The sequence below is a fragment of the Asterias rubens genome, chromosome 3 (genome assembly GCF_902459465.1).
Source record: "Asterias rubens chromosome 3, eAstRub1.3, whole genome shotgun sequence".
NCBI classification, from domain to species: domain Eukaryota; kingdom Metazoa; phylum Echinodermata; class Asteroidea; order Forcipulatida; family Asteriidae; genus Asterias; species Asterias rubens.
Window position 1 is genome coordinate 22,398,332 of NC_047064.1, and position 15,262 is coordinate 22,413,593.

The 15,262-nt window shown below is 38.8% G+C and overlaps 1 protein-coding gene and 3 non-coding genes across 4 annotated transcripts; all 4 read right to left on the bottom strand.

Annotated features, from left to right (window-relative positions):
- Positions 1 to 139: 139 nt before the first annotated feature.
- Positions 140 to 15,175, bottom strand: LOC117287945 (60S ribosomal protein L4-A-like). The gene is made up of 10 exons (XM_033768595.1): positions 15,093 to 15,175; positions 10,694 to 10,871; positions 8,387 to 8,493; positions 7,239 to 7,377; positions 6,244 to 6,368; positions 3,982 to 4,111; positions 3,184 to 3,340; positions 2,165 to 2,248; positions 1,621 to 1,783; positions 140 to 1,089 (listed from the first exon to the last, which is right to left on the bottom strand). Exons 1-10 carry the CDS (start codon positions 15,093 to 15,095, stop codon positions 937 to 939), a joined length of 1,239 nt encoding a protein of 412 aa, XP_033624486.1. The 5' UTR covers positions 15,096 to 15,175; the 3' UTR covers positions 140 to 936.
- LOC117288631 lies at positions 3,625 to 3,691 on the bottom strand. Its single transcript, XR_004518897.1, has one exon. It is a non-coding gene; the product is annotated as a small nucleolar RNA SNORD18 (small nucleolar RNA).
- LOC117288633 lies at positions 7,864 to 7,933 on the bottom strand. Its single transcript, XR_004518898.1, has one exon. It is a non-coding gene; the product is annotated as a small nucleolar RNA SNORD18 (small nucleolar RNA).
- Positions 10,060 to 10,129, bottom strand: LOC117288634. The gene has a single exon (XR_004518899.1). It is a non-coding gene; the product is annotated as a small nucleolar RNA SNORD18 (small nucleolar RNA).
- Positions 15,176 to 15,262: the final 87 nt, after the last annotated feature.

Sequence of the window (15,262 nt, forward strand, 5' to 3'; positions counted from 1 at the left end):
CAATTTCAATGATTATTCAATTTACTATAATTCATCATTCAATTAATGATGACAGCTTTCTTTGCCGTTAGATTTCCTGGAAACAAAAAAAAGACAACTTTGCTAAACTCACGCAAGAACAAATAAGACAGAAGCATCATTTACTGATTCGAGAATTCAGTTTTATTCTTAGGATCGTGTGGTATTTGTATAGCCTTACAGACCTAGGAATTTACCAAGGTGTGTAGAAACTAAACCACTTCAAAACATGCAGCTTAACACGACATCAACATGACTGGACAATTCATCGAACAAATTAAACTATTACAAGCGCTTTGTCCCTCCTTTAGAAAATAGTATCTTCACACCATTAATTACATTTATGCTCATTCACACACAGATTGTGTTGGAATAAAAACATTTGTAAAATCTTGCAGAGTCTGTTACTGTGAATGTCACATATCAGCGAATTATTCTCAAACCAAGTTTATTACAGGAAAACAATTTCCTTAGCTTCAATTTCAGAGCAAAATCCGATAATTTTGTTTAAATATTGTTTCCATGAATAAGCAGTGAGTGATTACAAAATATGAGTGAAGGTTGAAGTATGTCTTAGATTCCAAAAGTCAAGTAAAACATAATGTAGACATTAGAACATGCTTTAAAACCAATCTTGACCACATCTCTGATGTCTCAATCCAGACCATCAATGATAAGAACTACGTCAGGTTGATGGGTATGTGTACTGAAATCATCACATCACATTGGAAATAAAACCAGAGCTTTCAAGTAGTTGAAATCTGATCCAATTGTCTGTCAATCTTCTACAGCGATGTTAATTTGCTGTGCGTGCTGCACTTAAAGAAAGAAAAGTACTCAGTCGTAGGTTAATTTATACAGTTTACTCCTCCATGGGATGAGGCTGTGAAGCTGTGTTGATGTCCGCTGTTGTCAGATTTACTTCTTGCCTTTTCCCTTAGCTGGAGCCTTGGCTTGAGCCTTGGCTGGAGCCTTGGCTGGAGCCTTAGGTTGGGCTTTGACAGCAGCCTTGGCCTTGCCTTTGCCCTTTCCTTTCTGGACCTTGGCAGCTGGTTCCTCAGCAGGCACAATCTGTAATGTGACAAATGGTAAAACAGCAAATCAGACACTACTAGAAATCACACAAATTATTAGTCAGTGACAAATTTAACAATGTACATGTACAAGTAATAAAATAAAACATAACGTTTTTAAAAAGTATAACTGTTCAGACACAAACTATTTAAGTAACAAAGTAATACAAAATGCTGACCATATACATGTAAATAGCAGTATTAAACAAATAGGTATAGTCAAAAATTACACAAATGAAATTTCACAATTAACAAACAGGTAAAAGTATTGAGTGACCCTGTATTCAGTGACATTTTGCCAGTTTGGCTTGTACCATTATCCTGCTAAAAGCGCCATTACTCTTCTGCAATGGTTCTGTGCTTTGCTTTTTTATGTGTTCGAGCAGCTTTATGAAACTATGCAATAGGAATAATTAAAACCTATTCCTTGAACTTGGCTCTTAACGGACAAAGCACAGCTCTGAGATTTGTCTTATCATGTTATGGACATCTTGGTGGTCCCCCACCCCCCAAAAAGACAAGAACTTACACCACGCTTCTTGTCCATGTAGGCCTTCTTTTGTGCCACGGCGCGTTCCTCTTGGAGCAAAGCCTGACGCTTCTGAGTCTGGTAGTAGGGGTTCAGCCTGAACATGATGCGGATATTCTTCAATGGATTCTTCTTGAGGACCTTGCGTTTGCTGGCATCCAACCTAAGAAATAATCAACAAGTTGCTTGTTAAGGCTGTCACTCAGATCTCTCCATACTGAAACCCAAACTCAAAACTGATGGAATCTTTGGCATGAACTCGGGTCTAATACTTCACGGAGGTAATGAAGGCAATTGCCTCCATGAAATGCTCCAGTAAAAATTTCCTCGTAAGGTGCCTTTTACAAAGGAGAAAATACATTGGTGCCCTTGCCCCTTAATAAACAAAGCATACAGCCTTGTGGACTGCTTATAGTAGAGACCAGAACATTGCAAACATCACTGATTTTAAACTCAGAAACATGAACCAAGGTGTGTATGGTATTCATCATATGTTCGTCCTGAGCAAGAAAGATACAACACTAAATGGAAAATTCGTACTCACTTCTTGGGTCGGAGCGCTCTTCTGATTTCTTGACTCTTAAGGAGACGACTGAGGTCAGAGTTCATCATCATTGGCATTGGTAAGCTGCAGAGAAAGACAAATTAATCTCATTACTAAAATCCTTCCCAAATCTCGTTTAAAAGATATCATCTGGATAAGCAAAAAACAAAGGAGACCAGAGTTGGAATCAGATTTAACTCCTTCCCTAATTTCTTCAGAACAAGATGTGGACAAACAAAACACAAAGGAATCAGGGTTGGAATTAAAGGTTTAAATTATTTCTAAATCGCGTCTGATCAACATCACCTTATAAATAAGCCCCCACCCCACCAAATCAGAGATTTGAGATTTAGCGTTGTGCATTCTTACTAAATAAGCATGACTGATGGTTACACGCGAGACCCACTGAACGTCCGATAACACGTATACAGTTCGGATAACCTTGACACATTTTTAAGTGCTGCAAAACACTGACCACATTGCGATCATGGTGTACCCAATGCACATGAAGTGTTACTTAGAGCTGAATGGTTCAGACCATTGCTAGCTAGGGGTGTCTAGGCATCTACAGAACACCTTGCTTTATATTTAGGCAACCTTCTTCACATTTTAGTTTTGTTTGTCATTGTGCAACAGGGATCAGGACTTCAGTAACATCAACTATTCAGAAACACGAACCAAGTGTAAAAGAAATCATCATTTCCCTGTTTTCAACGAACAATCCCAAACATCATAGCGCTGCTTCTAACTAAGTTGTTTCTTAAGCCTAATCATCTGACAGCACACTTCGAGGCTTGTGAATACTGCCAGTTACCAGCTTGAATGGATATTTAGATCCTTCCTAATATACCTTTGAGCTTGCATGTATTTCACTTGGAGAATTGCAGTCAGTTCACACAAAATGCACAATTCACAAAAAAAATAAAGTTGTACATGTATTACAAAGTTTATCGCTTAAGTCATTAACTTTTAACATGACCTGATTTTGTCCCGAAATATTATTTTCTGTGTTGACTTACTTGTAGTTCTTCTTTTCAGTTGATGGTGTTTTCCATGTGCCGTAGAGTGAGTCAAGTCTTCGGAATGCACTCTCGGTCCAGATGCAGAATCTACCGACATGACCACCGGGGGCAAGACGAAGGAGACTCATCTTAGCGACATTCATCAATTTGATTCCTCAAGAAAAGACAATGTTTAAGGTCTTGTTTTAGTCTAGAGATGAAAACTTAAAAAGAACATGATACAATAAAGGACCTACAGACTTTCTTTATCACTTCAGTTTCAGAACCAGAGTTACAGAATGATTAAGTCACGTCTTATAAGAAAAATTGAACATTTCAGGGAATCTAAGCAAAAATGGATGAGTTTGGGTCAAGTTTGTTCAGTGAAATGACAGTCATGGCCAGAAGATGGGTCAGAAAACTGAATTTAACCTTGGAGGCACTGTTTAGTAAGACACAGAGATCAGAATGTCACTATCATCATTAAGTCAGAAACACGAACCAAGTGTGAAGATCATCATATCTCTGTTGTTGTAAAAAGGGAGCAGTTTCTTTTTTTAAATCCAAGAGTTATCACTTGACAAGTTATATTTATTTTGTCACTGAATTATGGGTCAAACAAAGAAAATTTTGACCAGAACACAATTTAAACCTGTGACCTCCGGCAAAATTGATAAAAAAGAATTTGTCACAAGATGAAACTACATTGAAGTAAAAATTCTCTTGTTCAGCCAACATTAAAACAATTTTTGTTGTTGATTAGTTTCTCTCCTGAAGGTGGGAAACAGACAGATAAATAATGACTTGCTCAGCTACCTGGAATATTTCTGAATGCTCGTGTGATTCCGTTATCCTTGTCAAAGATGATAAGGGGTCCTAGGCGCTGGACATGTCGTCGGTTTCGCATCTTTCCTTTACCAGCTCGGATCCGCTTGGATTTGTAAACCTGCAAATAATATTTTTAATATTATTGTTTTATCATGTAAACTTGTACATATATTTTTGATGTAATTTTATTGTTAACCAAATGCCATAAGTCTATGACTTTTTATTTGGTCGTGTATTTTTATATGAAAATAAATAAACCAATATTGAAAAATAAAAGCAAAATATCATTTATTTAAAACTATGATTGGGAAGGTTGAGGAATAAACAATGTCTGCACTTATACACATACGAAGGGACATTGTGGTTTCTTAATTAGGACAAGGGGGAATTACTTTGAAGTTACATCACAACTGTCTCCATCTTGCACTGACAGCACAAGCAGCCACTCTGTGCACACAGTATGCCATTTTGGGAATCAATTTGCATATAAAATGTTTGTTTCACCAAACGTGTGTCGCCGGGAACTGCCTTTAAAATCAGGGCAACCAAGGTTGAATGGTGGTCAAGGTCAGGTGAATGGTGTGCCTTTAAAATCAGGGCAACCAAGGTTGAATGGTGGTCAAGGTCAGGTGAATGTGTCAAGGAACTGTCAAGGCTAGCCCAAGCGTCTTAGGTAGAGTCCTATTTAGGGCTTGGTTAAAGTGTGCGACACCTTAACTGAATGCCATTTAGGCTTTTGAACATCAGTGCCTCAGTTAAGATTGTTGGTGTTTGGGCAACAGGGATCAGTACTTCAATAACATCAACTATTCAGAAACACGAACCAAGTGTAAAAGAAATCATCATTTCCCTGTTTTCAATGAACACCACAAAACCAATCAACAAATATTGGCTGAATATTTTTGTACAATGCGTAACTAACTTTTTTATGGCAAAAGATAGGATAATTGCAAAGGATAGGATGATTGAAACTTAATGAAGGAGTTGCTTTCTGGCACTTCAAGCAAAACCATCTGTCCCATTAGTTTTTTTTAAACATCTCTTCAAGATAAACCTGTTTTTTCCCCAGACACTTTAAACAGAGTGTCATAATAAATCTTCAGCTCAAAGGGGAAGGAAAGTCTTAAACCCCATCTTGCATGTAGATGTTATAACTCCTCTATGCTCCGAGCCCACTGGCCCTTTCTCTAAGTCATTTCTGCTACGAGCCGACCAAGGCTTTATAGGTCTTACAATTTCCTTCTGCTCTCAGCTGATCAAATATGTGAACAAATCTTTACTCTATGATGTGTTCACAGTTCATCATTTACTATTTTGCCAGATTTTGCACGTTTAACTCTCACCCCTTATGCAACCTCATCCATGAGATAGGTAAGGGTATACGGGTACAGCCTGCTGGTTGCAATCAGATCCAGCCAGCTTGATCGACAGTTTACTGCTGACTGCAATATGACCAGGCACGATTTACCACTAGCTAGTATCACTAGTATCTTATTGCACTGTGTGTGCTTCCACCAGCAAATCGCTGTCAAAATGTTTAATTGTTTTTTTTCCCCCTTATTTTCCAACTGTGCAGTCCTTCATTTTGTAGGAAATTGAACTGCATTTCGTTTGAAATTATTGAAGGTAGCACCTCTCAAAATCAAACCTCATAAGATCATATATTTTTCTGAAAACTGATATTTTAACACGTTTTTCTTGTAATCTGACTACGAGTTGTTTAAATTCAGCTCAAGTGCTTTTGATGAGTCACATGCGCAGATGGAATTTAATTGGCAGATTGTTATTTTTGTTACACCTGATTAAAGCAAATAAACGCCACAACTGCAGTTCATTTCCTGCTTTGACTTAAATTCTAGTGAGCCCCCATTTATTTTTCAATCCACTTAACATTTAAAGGAGGGCAATTCTTGTTGTGAGCGTGAAGGAGTGCAAGTGACCGTCTGCTGTTTACATTTTCGATCAGCATTTTACAACGCAAAGATTTCTAGTTTGTAAACATACAGCTGTGAGACCAAAGTTTAACAAATTTTAATAAAAAAACAATGGCCAAAATGTTAAAAATTCAACTTTGCATCGGCCGTCTTCCTATCTGAGCACATTTTCCCTGGCAGGGAAAAACTCACAGGCACATCCCTGTCACTGCTAAGCAAGTTTTTTTCAGTGCTAAGCAGGTTTGCATGTTTCGCAGCTTTATGAAAAAAGTTCCACACATTCTTATGCAAACTACGGTTTTATCCACAGACTAACCTTCTTGATGTCTGCCCATGCCTTGAATTTCTTGAGGAAGAGAACAGCTTCTTTGGTGCGTTTGTAATCTTGGATGGCGTCACTGACAACAAGAGGAACCTCTGGGATTCTCTCAATACAATGACCTAAAACAAACAAGCAAACAAACAAACAACCAAATGAACAACTACGGTTCTTGGTTTCTGATTCACACCTATATATAAGATTCTAAACAAACCTTCTGCAGTAATACAAAGGGAATCAGATTCTAAACACAAAATTTATCATTAGGCAGGCCTGATACTTCACGAAGGCAATGAAGGCAATCGCCTCCATGCCCACTGGCTATTGCCTTTGTGCCCTTGAATGTAGAAACATGCAAATTCTTCATTGGGTGCTCTCTACCAAGGAGAAAATGTCTTGGTGCCCTTGCCATTTAAAAAATGAAACAAACAGACCTGATTAGGTGAAGAAAGTGGACCGAGTCAAGACACTTGAAGATGATTAGGAATGAGAGCCATTGCTAACCAAAAGGTCAGAAACAAAGATCCTAAGGGTACGTTGAACTGAAGGCATTTCAACTTGTTTGTACCCGGGCTAAGGGCCAGACAATTGTGCTAGCCTAGGGGTGTCTGTTGTTTACAAGACGCCTTGACAATGTAAGAGTTGTCAGCCTCCTTCACTTTAAAGAAAAGACATTTTAGACATGATTTTGGCAGTTGCAAATCAGTGCCTCGGGCATTAGATTTCTAGGTGGTGTTTGGGCAACAGGGATCAGTACTTCAATAACATCAACTATTCAGAAACACGAACCAAGTGTAAAAGAAATCATCATTTCCCTGCTTATAACAAAACACCAGCAAACCAATCAGCTAATTTGAAAGGCCTGAAATTGAGGAAAATTTCATGTACAGTGTTGAGAAATGTTCTCTTCGTGGCAAACAAAAAAATACATGAATATGGGATGGTTGAAGAATAATTAAAACATGAATGAAATAATCATGAATCAATCCTACCTTTAGACATGACAAGGGCAGGCACAGCCGTAGCGGCCAGAGCCGAGCACATGGCATAACGCTTCTGGTTGGTGTTGGTGCGGCAGTGCCACTTGCGCCAGATCTTGGTTGGTGCGAACATACGTCCACCGCGACACATCTGAGATTAGCAGTCAAAGAAAACAGTTTGTGAAACTTTTGTGAACAATTTAAATGCTATAATATTATGTTATGATGAAAAAGTGGGACATGTAGGCTTTATATTTTATTCGCCGTTATCTAAGAGCAAGGCAGTTTCCTCTAGAAAAAGACACCTCGTGAGAGAATTTTAATATTCACAGAAACATTTCAACGCAACAAAGTAACAACATAAAGGTGAACTATTATTAGGATTGATATCAGCCACCATGTGAAATGTAGCCGACTTAACAAATCTGAATTCAGATAAAAAATCTGCAAGTTCTCATGTCTGCATATTATGAAAGCCTAACTGGGGCTAATTGGGTCAGACCATTGTAAAAGCCTAGGGGTGTGTCTTGTTTCTGACAAAATGTCTCAACAATCTAAATGTTGACATTGTTCACATGTTTAATTTAGGCAGTTGCACATCAGTGCTTCAGGTAAGATTGCTGGTCGTTGGGCATCAGGGATCAGTACTTCAATAACATCAATTATTCAGAAACACGAACCAAGTGTAAAAGAAATCATCATTTCCCTGTTTTCCACAAGTACCCCAATGTATACCAATCAGCAAATTTGTCTGGGCTGAAGATAAGGAAAATTCCCTGTACAGTGTTGTGGAGTTATCAAGAAAATATATGGATAACAGACGGCTGAATGGTAATTTAACCAGAACACTTCCGAAGGGTTCGTTATAAAATTGTCTTCTGATTATGCACTCTGGATATGCTACTAACACCAAATGGACCAACCACAAGACTATTTTATTTAAACTAGCCATTTTATTTGGATATTTCAAAGTAACACTTCCAGGGGTTATGATCGAGCAAGGCATTGAGGGAAACAAAATCAGGCGGCATGATCGTTCATTACATGGAACAAAGCAAAGAAAGCACTCAGAAAATTATGAATGCTTGTCAAGTTGAGGATTCGCAACCGAGGGAAAACGTAGTTCTGTTTTCCTTGTTACATTTGTCATTAAAGGATACGTTTCCAAAAGCAGCTTGACCAGACCGGTGGGTACCACCACCGCGAACACGAGGAATACGAGCTACAGCTCGGCCAGTTCCCCAAGACTCGGCACTCGTCTGATGACCTGTCAAGAACAAATAAATACTTATGTAACAATAGTTTATGTTATATAACACCCAAGCAGATCCTTGCCATTTGATTGGAGGATTGTCCGTCACGTGATAGCAAATAAAAGTACCATTGCACGCTGAGTCACTCGCCGTGCTTTTTCGTTCCATCCGAAAAGTACCATTGCACGCTGGCACGCTGCCAGCGTGCAATGGTACTTTTCGGATGGAACGAAAAAGCTGAGTAAAAACATCACTGCGTGCGCGTGTCTTTGGTAACGCAGCAGGTGTTACTGCAAGAAGGCATAGTAAAATTACTAGCATTCGGCTTCTACAGTTGAAATTGTTTGTTTTGAAAGTTGTTTCTTTCAATCAAAATGACAAAGTTCTACTTGGATGTTATATAAAACAAATAATGAATGTTTTTCATTCGTGCAATGGTGCGAATATGTTCATTCGTTGAAAGCTGGAATGTTCCATTCAACTCGGCTCCGCCACGTTGAATGGAACATTCCATCTTTCAACTCATGAACATATTCGCACCATTGCACTCATAAACATTCATTATGTGTATATTATTATCTGCTCAGTCCAATCATTTTGGTATTGAGTGACCATAGAGTGGAGGATAGTGGCGGATTGAGGACTAAATACCCATAATGCATGTTATTGGACAAGACATACCAATCTTATCCAAGTCTAAACATAATAAGTTGTAAGACGCACTATAATTTTTTGTATTCCATGAGTGCGCGTGTGAGAACATATTTATCTTCAAGTGAACTTGGCATGCAGTAAGAACACGCAAGAAGCAAGGTGTGATTTGGGCCGTGTAATATAGGTTTTTATATAACACCCAAGCAGATCCTTGCCATTTGATTGGAGGATTGTCCGTCACGTGATAGCAAATAAAATTACCATTGCACGCTGAGTCACTCGCCGTGCTTTTTCGTTCCATCCGAAAAGTACCATTGCACGCTGGCACGCTGCCAGCGTGCAATGGTACTTTTCGGAAGGAACGAAAAAGCTGAGTAAAAACATCACTGCGTGCGCGTGTCTTTGGTAACGCAGCAGGTGTTACTGCAAGAAGGCATAGTAAAATTACTAGCATTCGGCTTCTACAGTTGAAATTGTTTGTTTGAAAGTTGTTTCTTTCAATCCAAGTTCTACTTGGATGTTATATAAAACAAATAATGAATGTTTTTCATTCGTGCAATGGTGCGAATATGTTCATTCGTTGAAAGCTGGAATGTTCCATTCAACTCGGCTCCGCCTCGTTGAATAGAACATTCCACCTTTCAACTCATGAACATATTCGCACCATTGCACTCATAACCATTCATTATGTGTATAATATCACACTCCTTGCTGCCATGGATCGAACAATCAGAATCAAGGATTCAAGCCTACTTGAAGATAAGTTGTGGTATTGAGTGACCATTGAGTGAAGGATAGTGCAGGATAGTCTTGATGATCTAAATGTTGTCAGCCTCCTTCAAATGTTTTGGAAATGACATTTTAAAATGTGATTTGGGCTAATGAACATCAGTGCCTCAGTTAAGATTGTTGGTGTTTGGGCAACAGGGATCAGTACTTCAATAACATCAACTATTCAGAAACACGAACCAAGTGTTAAAGAAATCATCATTTCCCTGAATGAACATCACCAAAGCCATCAGCTCATTTGTAAGGCCTGAATATGGGAGAAATTATTTTTTGTTGGCAAAATGAAAACACATGGATATGGGATGGCTGAAAAAATTAATTAAATAATTTCTTATTTGTAAGCAACCGCTTGCAATACCCTATAAGAAAGGTGTAGGCCCAAATAACAACTGCTTATCACTGGGCAAGGCATAAACAGATTCTTTGTGCCACTGGTTAATGAAAGTCTAAGATTCTTTAACTGTTTGTTTTTGATTCAGAGCCAAGACAAAATAAGTTTCCATTTGACAAGTGATTTTAACTAAGCACTATAATTGATCCCTCTATCTCAGAGGCTACTATCACCACCTTGCTGAAAAAAGAGGGGCTAGAGGAACAAACTTTTGGGCTACAAACACAAAAAGAGTTGATGTTTGACCTCTATGTGCAAAGGACTCAACATCTGTACGAGTTGATACAACAAAAACTGCAAAAAAACCAGTCTGTGCTATGCCACAACAAAAAAATTCCACTGGAAATTCCAGTTTGATTTTGAAAGAGGACAATTCTCACCAGCTCTCTTGCTGACAGCATAGGGTTGACGGCTGTTCTTGCGCATGTTGGTGTGCACAAAGTTCACAATGTCAGGTCGGATCGGCACCTTGAAGACAGCCGGTAGTTTAACATTGGCGCCACTTGTTTCATTTTTCTCCGAATAGACGGTGATCAAGGGGCGGGCGGCGGCTAGAGCCTAAAATTGGAAAGAGGAGATAAAATGAGTGAAAATAATATTAGATAGTAGATTAAAGGCAGTGGACACTATTGGTAATTACTCAAAATAATTATTAGCATAAAACCTTTCTTGGTGACGAGTAATGGAGAGAGCTGGATGGTATAAAACATTGTGAGAAACGGCACCTTCTGAAGTGCTGTAGTTTTCGAGACAGAAGTAATTTTCCACGAATTTGATTTCGAGACCTCAGATTTAGAACTTGACGTCTCGAAATCAACCCTCTAAACGCACACACCTTCGTGTGACAAGGGTGTTTTTTTCTTTCATTCATATCTTGCAAGTTCGATGACCGATTGAGCTCAAATTTTCACAGGTTAGTTATTTGATGCATATTGTTGAGATACACCAACTGTGAAGGCTAGTCTTTGACAATTACCAATAGTGTCCACTGCCTTTAAGAAGTTATAGGTTTGTAACTAGCTGTTAAAGCGAGTTCAGGCACAAGGACATTTTCTATGCCACCATGTAGAAAATGGATTCTTTTCAGTACCAGACAAAAGCTCAGATTTTTCACTTCTAAAATAAGAGTATGCAGAATTGTGGAAATATATACCAAAAACTTGACATGGCAATGTCTCAAACTGGGATTTTCCAAACGGTGCTTGATGTATCAATCATAGTCCCAACATAGTCCCTTGGAAGAAGTGACTGGACATTGACAGGGAAAAGCAAACAAACATGACTAGTGAGCCAGGACAATAGCATCATTTATTGGGGAACTTGGTCGAGGGAGTACAATTTTGTTGCCACGCCCTACTTGGCAATAGTGGGGACTTTGCTGGGGTTGTACAATTTGTTGCGGGATATTGCCAGGACTACCACAACTGCCTAATTTAGAGATCCTGCCAAGTACATGTGTGGAAGTCCCCACAATTCATGGGTCCTTTTCAAAAAAGAAGCACGCAAGGCCTGCATCAGTCATGATTGTTGTGAGCTTTTTCCAATTAATACTTAATTGTTTAACATGAAATGACTACAATTAAAAAAGAAAAGAAATACAATCATCACCCAAAAAATGCATCACAATGCAGGGTTCAAAATATCTTGGAACCTCGGCGACGCCTACCTAGTCCCCAATAAAAAATACCAGACCATCCATTTCTACGTTTCCAGCGCTAAAAATAATCAATGGACTCCATTTTTACTTGTGTGTGGTTCCAATTGAATAACTATTTTTAGGCCAATTAATAATTAGTTAAATTAATTACTTTACTTAGCTAGTTGGAACGTTGTTGTATTTTTATAATAAAGAAAATCTACCTAAAATTACAGAAACTTGGCTTTGTTTGATGTCTAAAAAGTAAAACCGAGGTAAAACATTATTGAACAGTCACAATTCAAGACATCATTTCCATCTATAGTATTATTTGATTAAAGGCAAGTTTAACAAATTTGTTTCGTTGTCCAGCACACACAACAGGTCTGCAAAACACTCATGACAGCGACACTTCAAAGGTCATTGTCAATATCAGTACTCAAACAAACTACCAAAACTGTAAAATGTGGCAGTCCACCAGAACCCTGCCTGAACCCGAGCTGAATTCTTTAAAACAAAAATCATAAATACCCCAGACAGTTTCTCTACTGCTCTTGGTGGAGAGCGCGTCACGTGGGTGTGCATAAAACTTTTGTTAATGCACACTGGAGCTCTGTTTATGCACACTGAGCTGGCTTCCGCGTGTCGGGCGCGCAAGATTATCACACAGAATGCTATCAGCGCGTTAACTAAGCGTGCGCACGTACACACAACCCACGCGCCTCGGACAGATTCTTCACAAGGGTTTTGGAATTTTTTTTTTACAAACCTCAAATTTTCAATTGTTAAAGTGTCTATAACTGTATTTGTTTACATTTTTTAACAAAAAGGCATTTATGAATGGGAATAAAAGAGTAGTGACTCGTTCTTCAACGTCCGTTTAAAACCTTGCAGGGTCGTTGCCTAGCCCCACTTGTGTGGCCAAGGCTAGCTGTATCCTTAGCCACATGCCCACACCATTTCCTCATGCAGCTAAGAAATAAAACAATTCTGGCGCCTTATCTACGAGCCACCCGGCAGTATAAACCGGCTGAATGTGTTCAACTAACTCTTAGCTTGCTTTGTGTGTATTGGAAAGTGAAACAAATAAAATTTTAAAAAGAAATTTTTAACGATAACTTTGCTACCTTTTGCGGACTCTAATTTCATCGATTCGTACATCTTGGAACGTGCGAATCAGCATGACATCATCGGCCTGCCGAGCTGTGGGCCCGCGAGGGCGCGAATACAAATCAACGGCCGTTTTATGTGAATTGAGCTTGGGTATTTTTCGTGAACTAAGTAGCACGTGCGCGTAAAAAGAACACAAGCTGAATTCACATAAAACAGCAGTTGATTTGTATTCGCGCCATCACGGGCCCACAGCTCGGCAGGCCGATGACGTCATGCTGATTCGAATATTCCAAGATGGCTGCGCCGTGTACAAATCGATGAAATTAGAGTCGGCGAAAGGTAGCAAAGTTATCGTAAAAAATTTATTGTTAAAATTTTATTTGTTTCACTTTCCAATACACACAAAGACTAGAGTTAGGTGAACACACTCAGCTGGTTTATACTGCCAGGTGGCTCCGAGATAAGGCGCCAGAATTTTTTTATTTCTTAGCTGCATGAGGAAATGGTGTGGAGGTGTGGCTAAGGATTCAGCAGCTAGCCTTGGCCACACAAGTGGGGCTAGGTCGTTGCCGTGCGATAAAGGCCCACGCCTTCAGATCGGGCCTTTATCACACGGCCGCCAACCTTTAAATATATGCACAAGAGTCATATGCATCTAAATCACTTTTAAACTGTTGAAAATTTTGTTCTTTTAACTGTAAAAAAGGTGTTTTTTACCCCGAATTTAGTAGCAAACGGAAATATTCGCCATGTTGTCTTTCGACGTACTTGGACGATTCTATTACACCGCAGGGGCATGGGTAATTTCTGAGGGCTGAGTTGTATTTTTTTTTGGGTTTTAGCTGGTTTTTTTTTCTTCTTTCTTGTTAATGTTAGTAACTAAGCCGACACTCTGGAATTCATTGAAAGGGAAGATTTAAATAGAATATTTTTTTTTAACTCTATGGGGACTAGGTGAGAGGCACATAAAATGGTAAATAATCATCATACATATTGTATCACCCCTGCGGTGTAATGGAATCGTCCAAGTACGCCGAAAGACAACATGGTGGATATTTCCGTTCGTTACTAAATTCGGGGTAAAAAACACTTTTTGTGCATATGGGTGCATATGACTCTTGTGCATATATTTACCGGTTGACTTCTGTTCAAATGTTCTGTTAAAAGTGCATTTAAAAATTGTTGTCGTGAGTTGTCGGTATTTAGCGAGACCCTGAAAGTGATTTGGGTGCATATGACTCTTTGTGTTGTTGTGCATATATTTACCGGTTGACTTATATGTTCAAATGTTCTGTTAAAGTGCATTTAAAAATTGTTGTTATGAGTTGTCGTGAGGGGTCGTGAGTTGTCGGTATTTAGTGCGACCCGCCGACCCTGCCGGCTTTAAACGTACGTTGAAGAACTCGGCGCTACCCTTTTATTCCCTTAATTAAGATTGCCTTCACCATTTATTAAAAGTGTTTTTTTGGAAAAGTTTCCATATGGCGCCACCACTTTTTCATTCGAAATAAAATAATATAGTATCTAATTTACCTGATTGATATATCCCTTTTTGTAAAAATGAGTGAAAAAGTGGTGGCGCCATACGGAAAGTTATCCGTTTTTTTTCCCATTTTTATTAATTACTATTACTAAGGCTAAGCAAGGCTTTTCTTTACTTTATTTAACATTACAAAAACGTCAGTTATTAAACAACGACTCATAAATATATCTCTCAAAATACGGATAAGAAATCCGTGTTTTTGGCGTTGTTTCAGGAGCATCGACTATGGGTTGCTGATGGAGAAATGCGTCGACATTATGTTGCCAGTTCGTTTGTGCACATTTCAGTTCACGGCATGCGGCACGTGGACACCATTGCAAAATGGCGGCGACCGGCAAGGAAACGTTACAGAATTTCCTAGCAGAAATTGCTAATTTTCCCCAAATAATGCAAAATGAATTGCTACTTCAAGCACAAATGTATGTACAAATATAGTTCATGACACGATTACAAAGTCTCTCTTCCCGTATTGTTGGTCGTTTCTTACCATTATGGAGCGTTTTTTAGGGCAGATTTAGTCTGCCTACTCGTCGATTTTGGCTGCATGGGATAAGAGGATTGATATTTACGAGTTTAATTGTAATTCGGTCTTCGGGGTCGACCTGAGCCATTTTCGGTAATTGGTTTAGTTAGAGATACTATTTTAAAAACATCAAC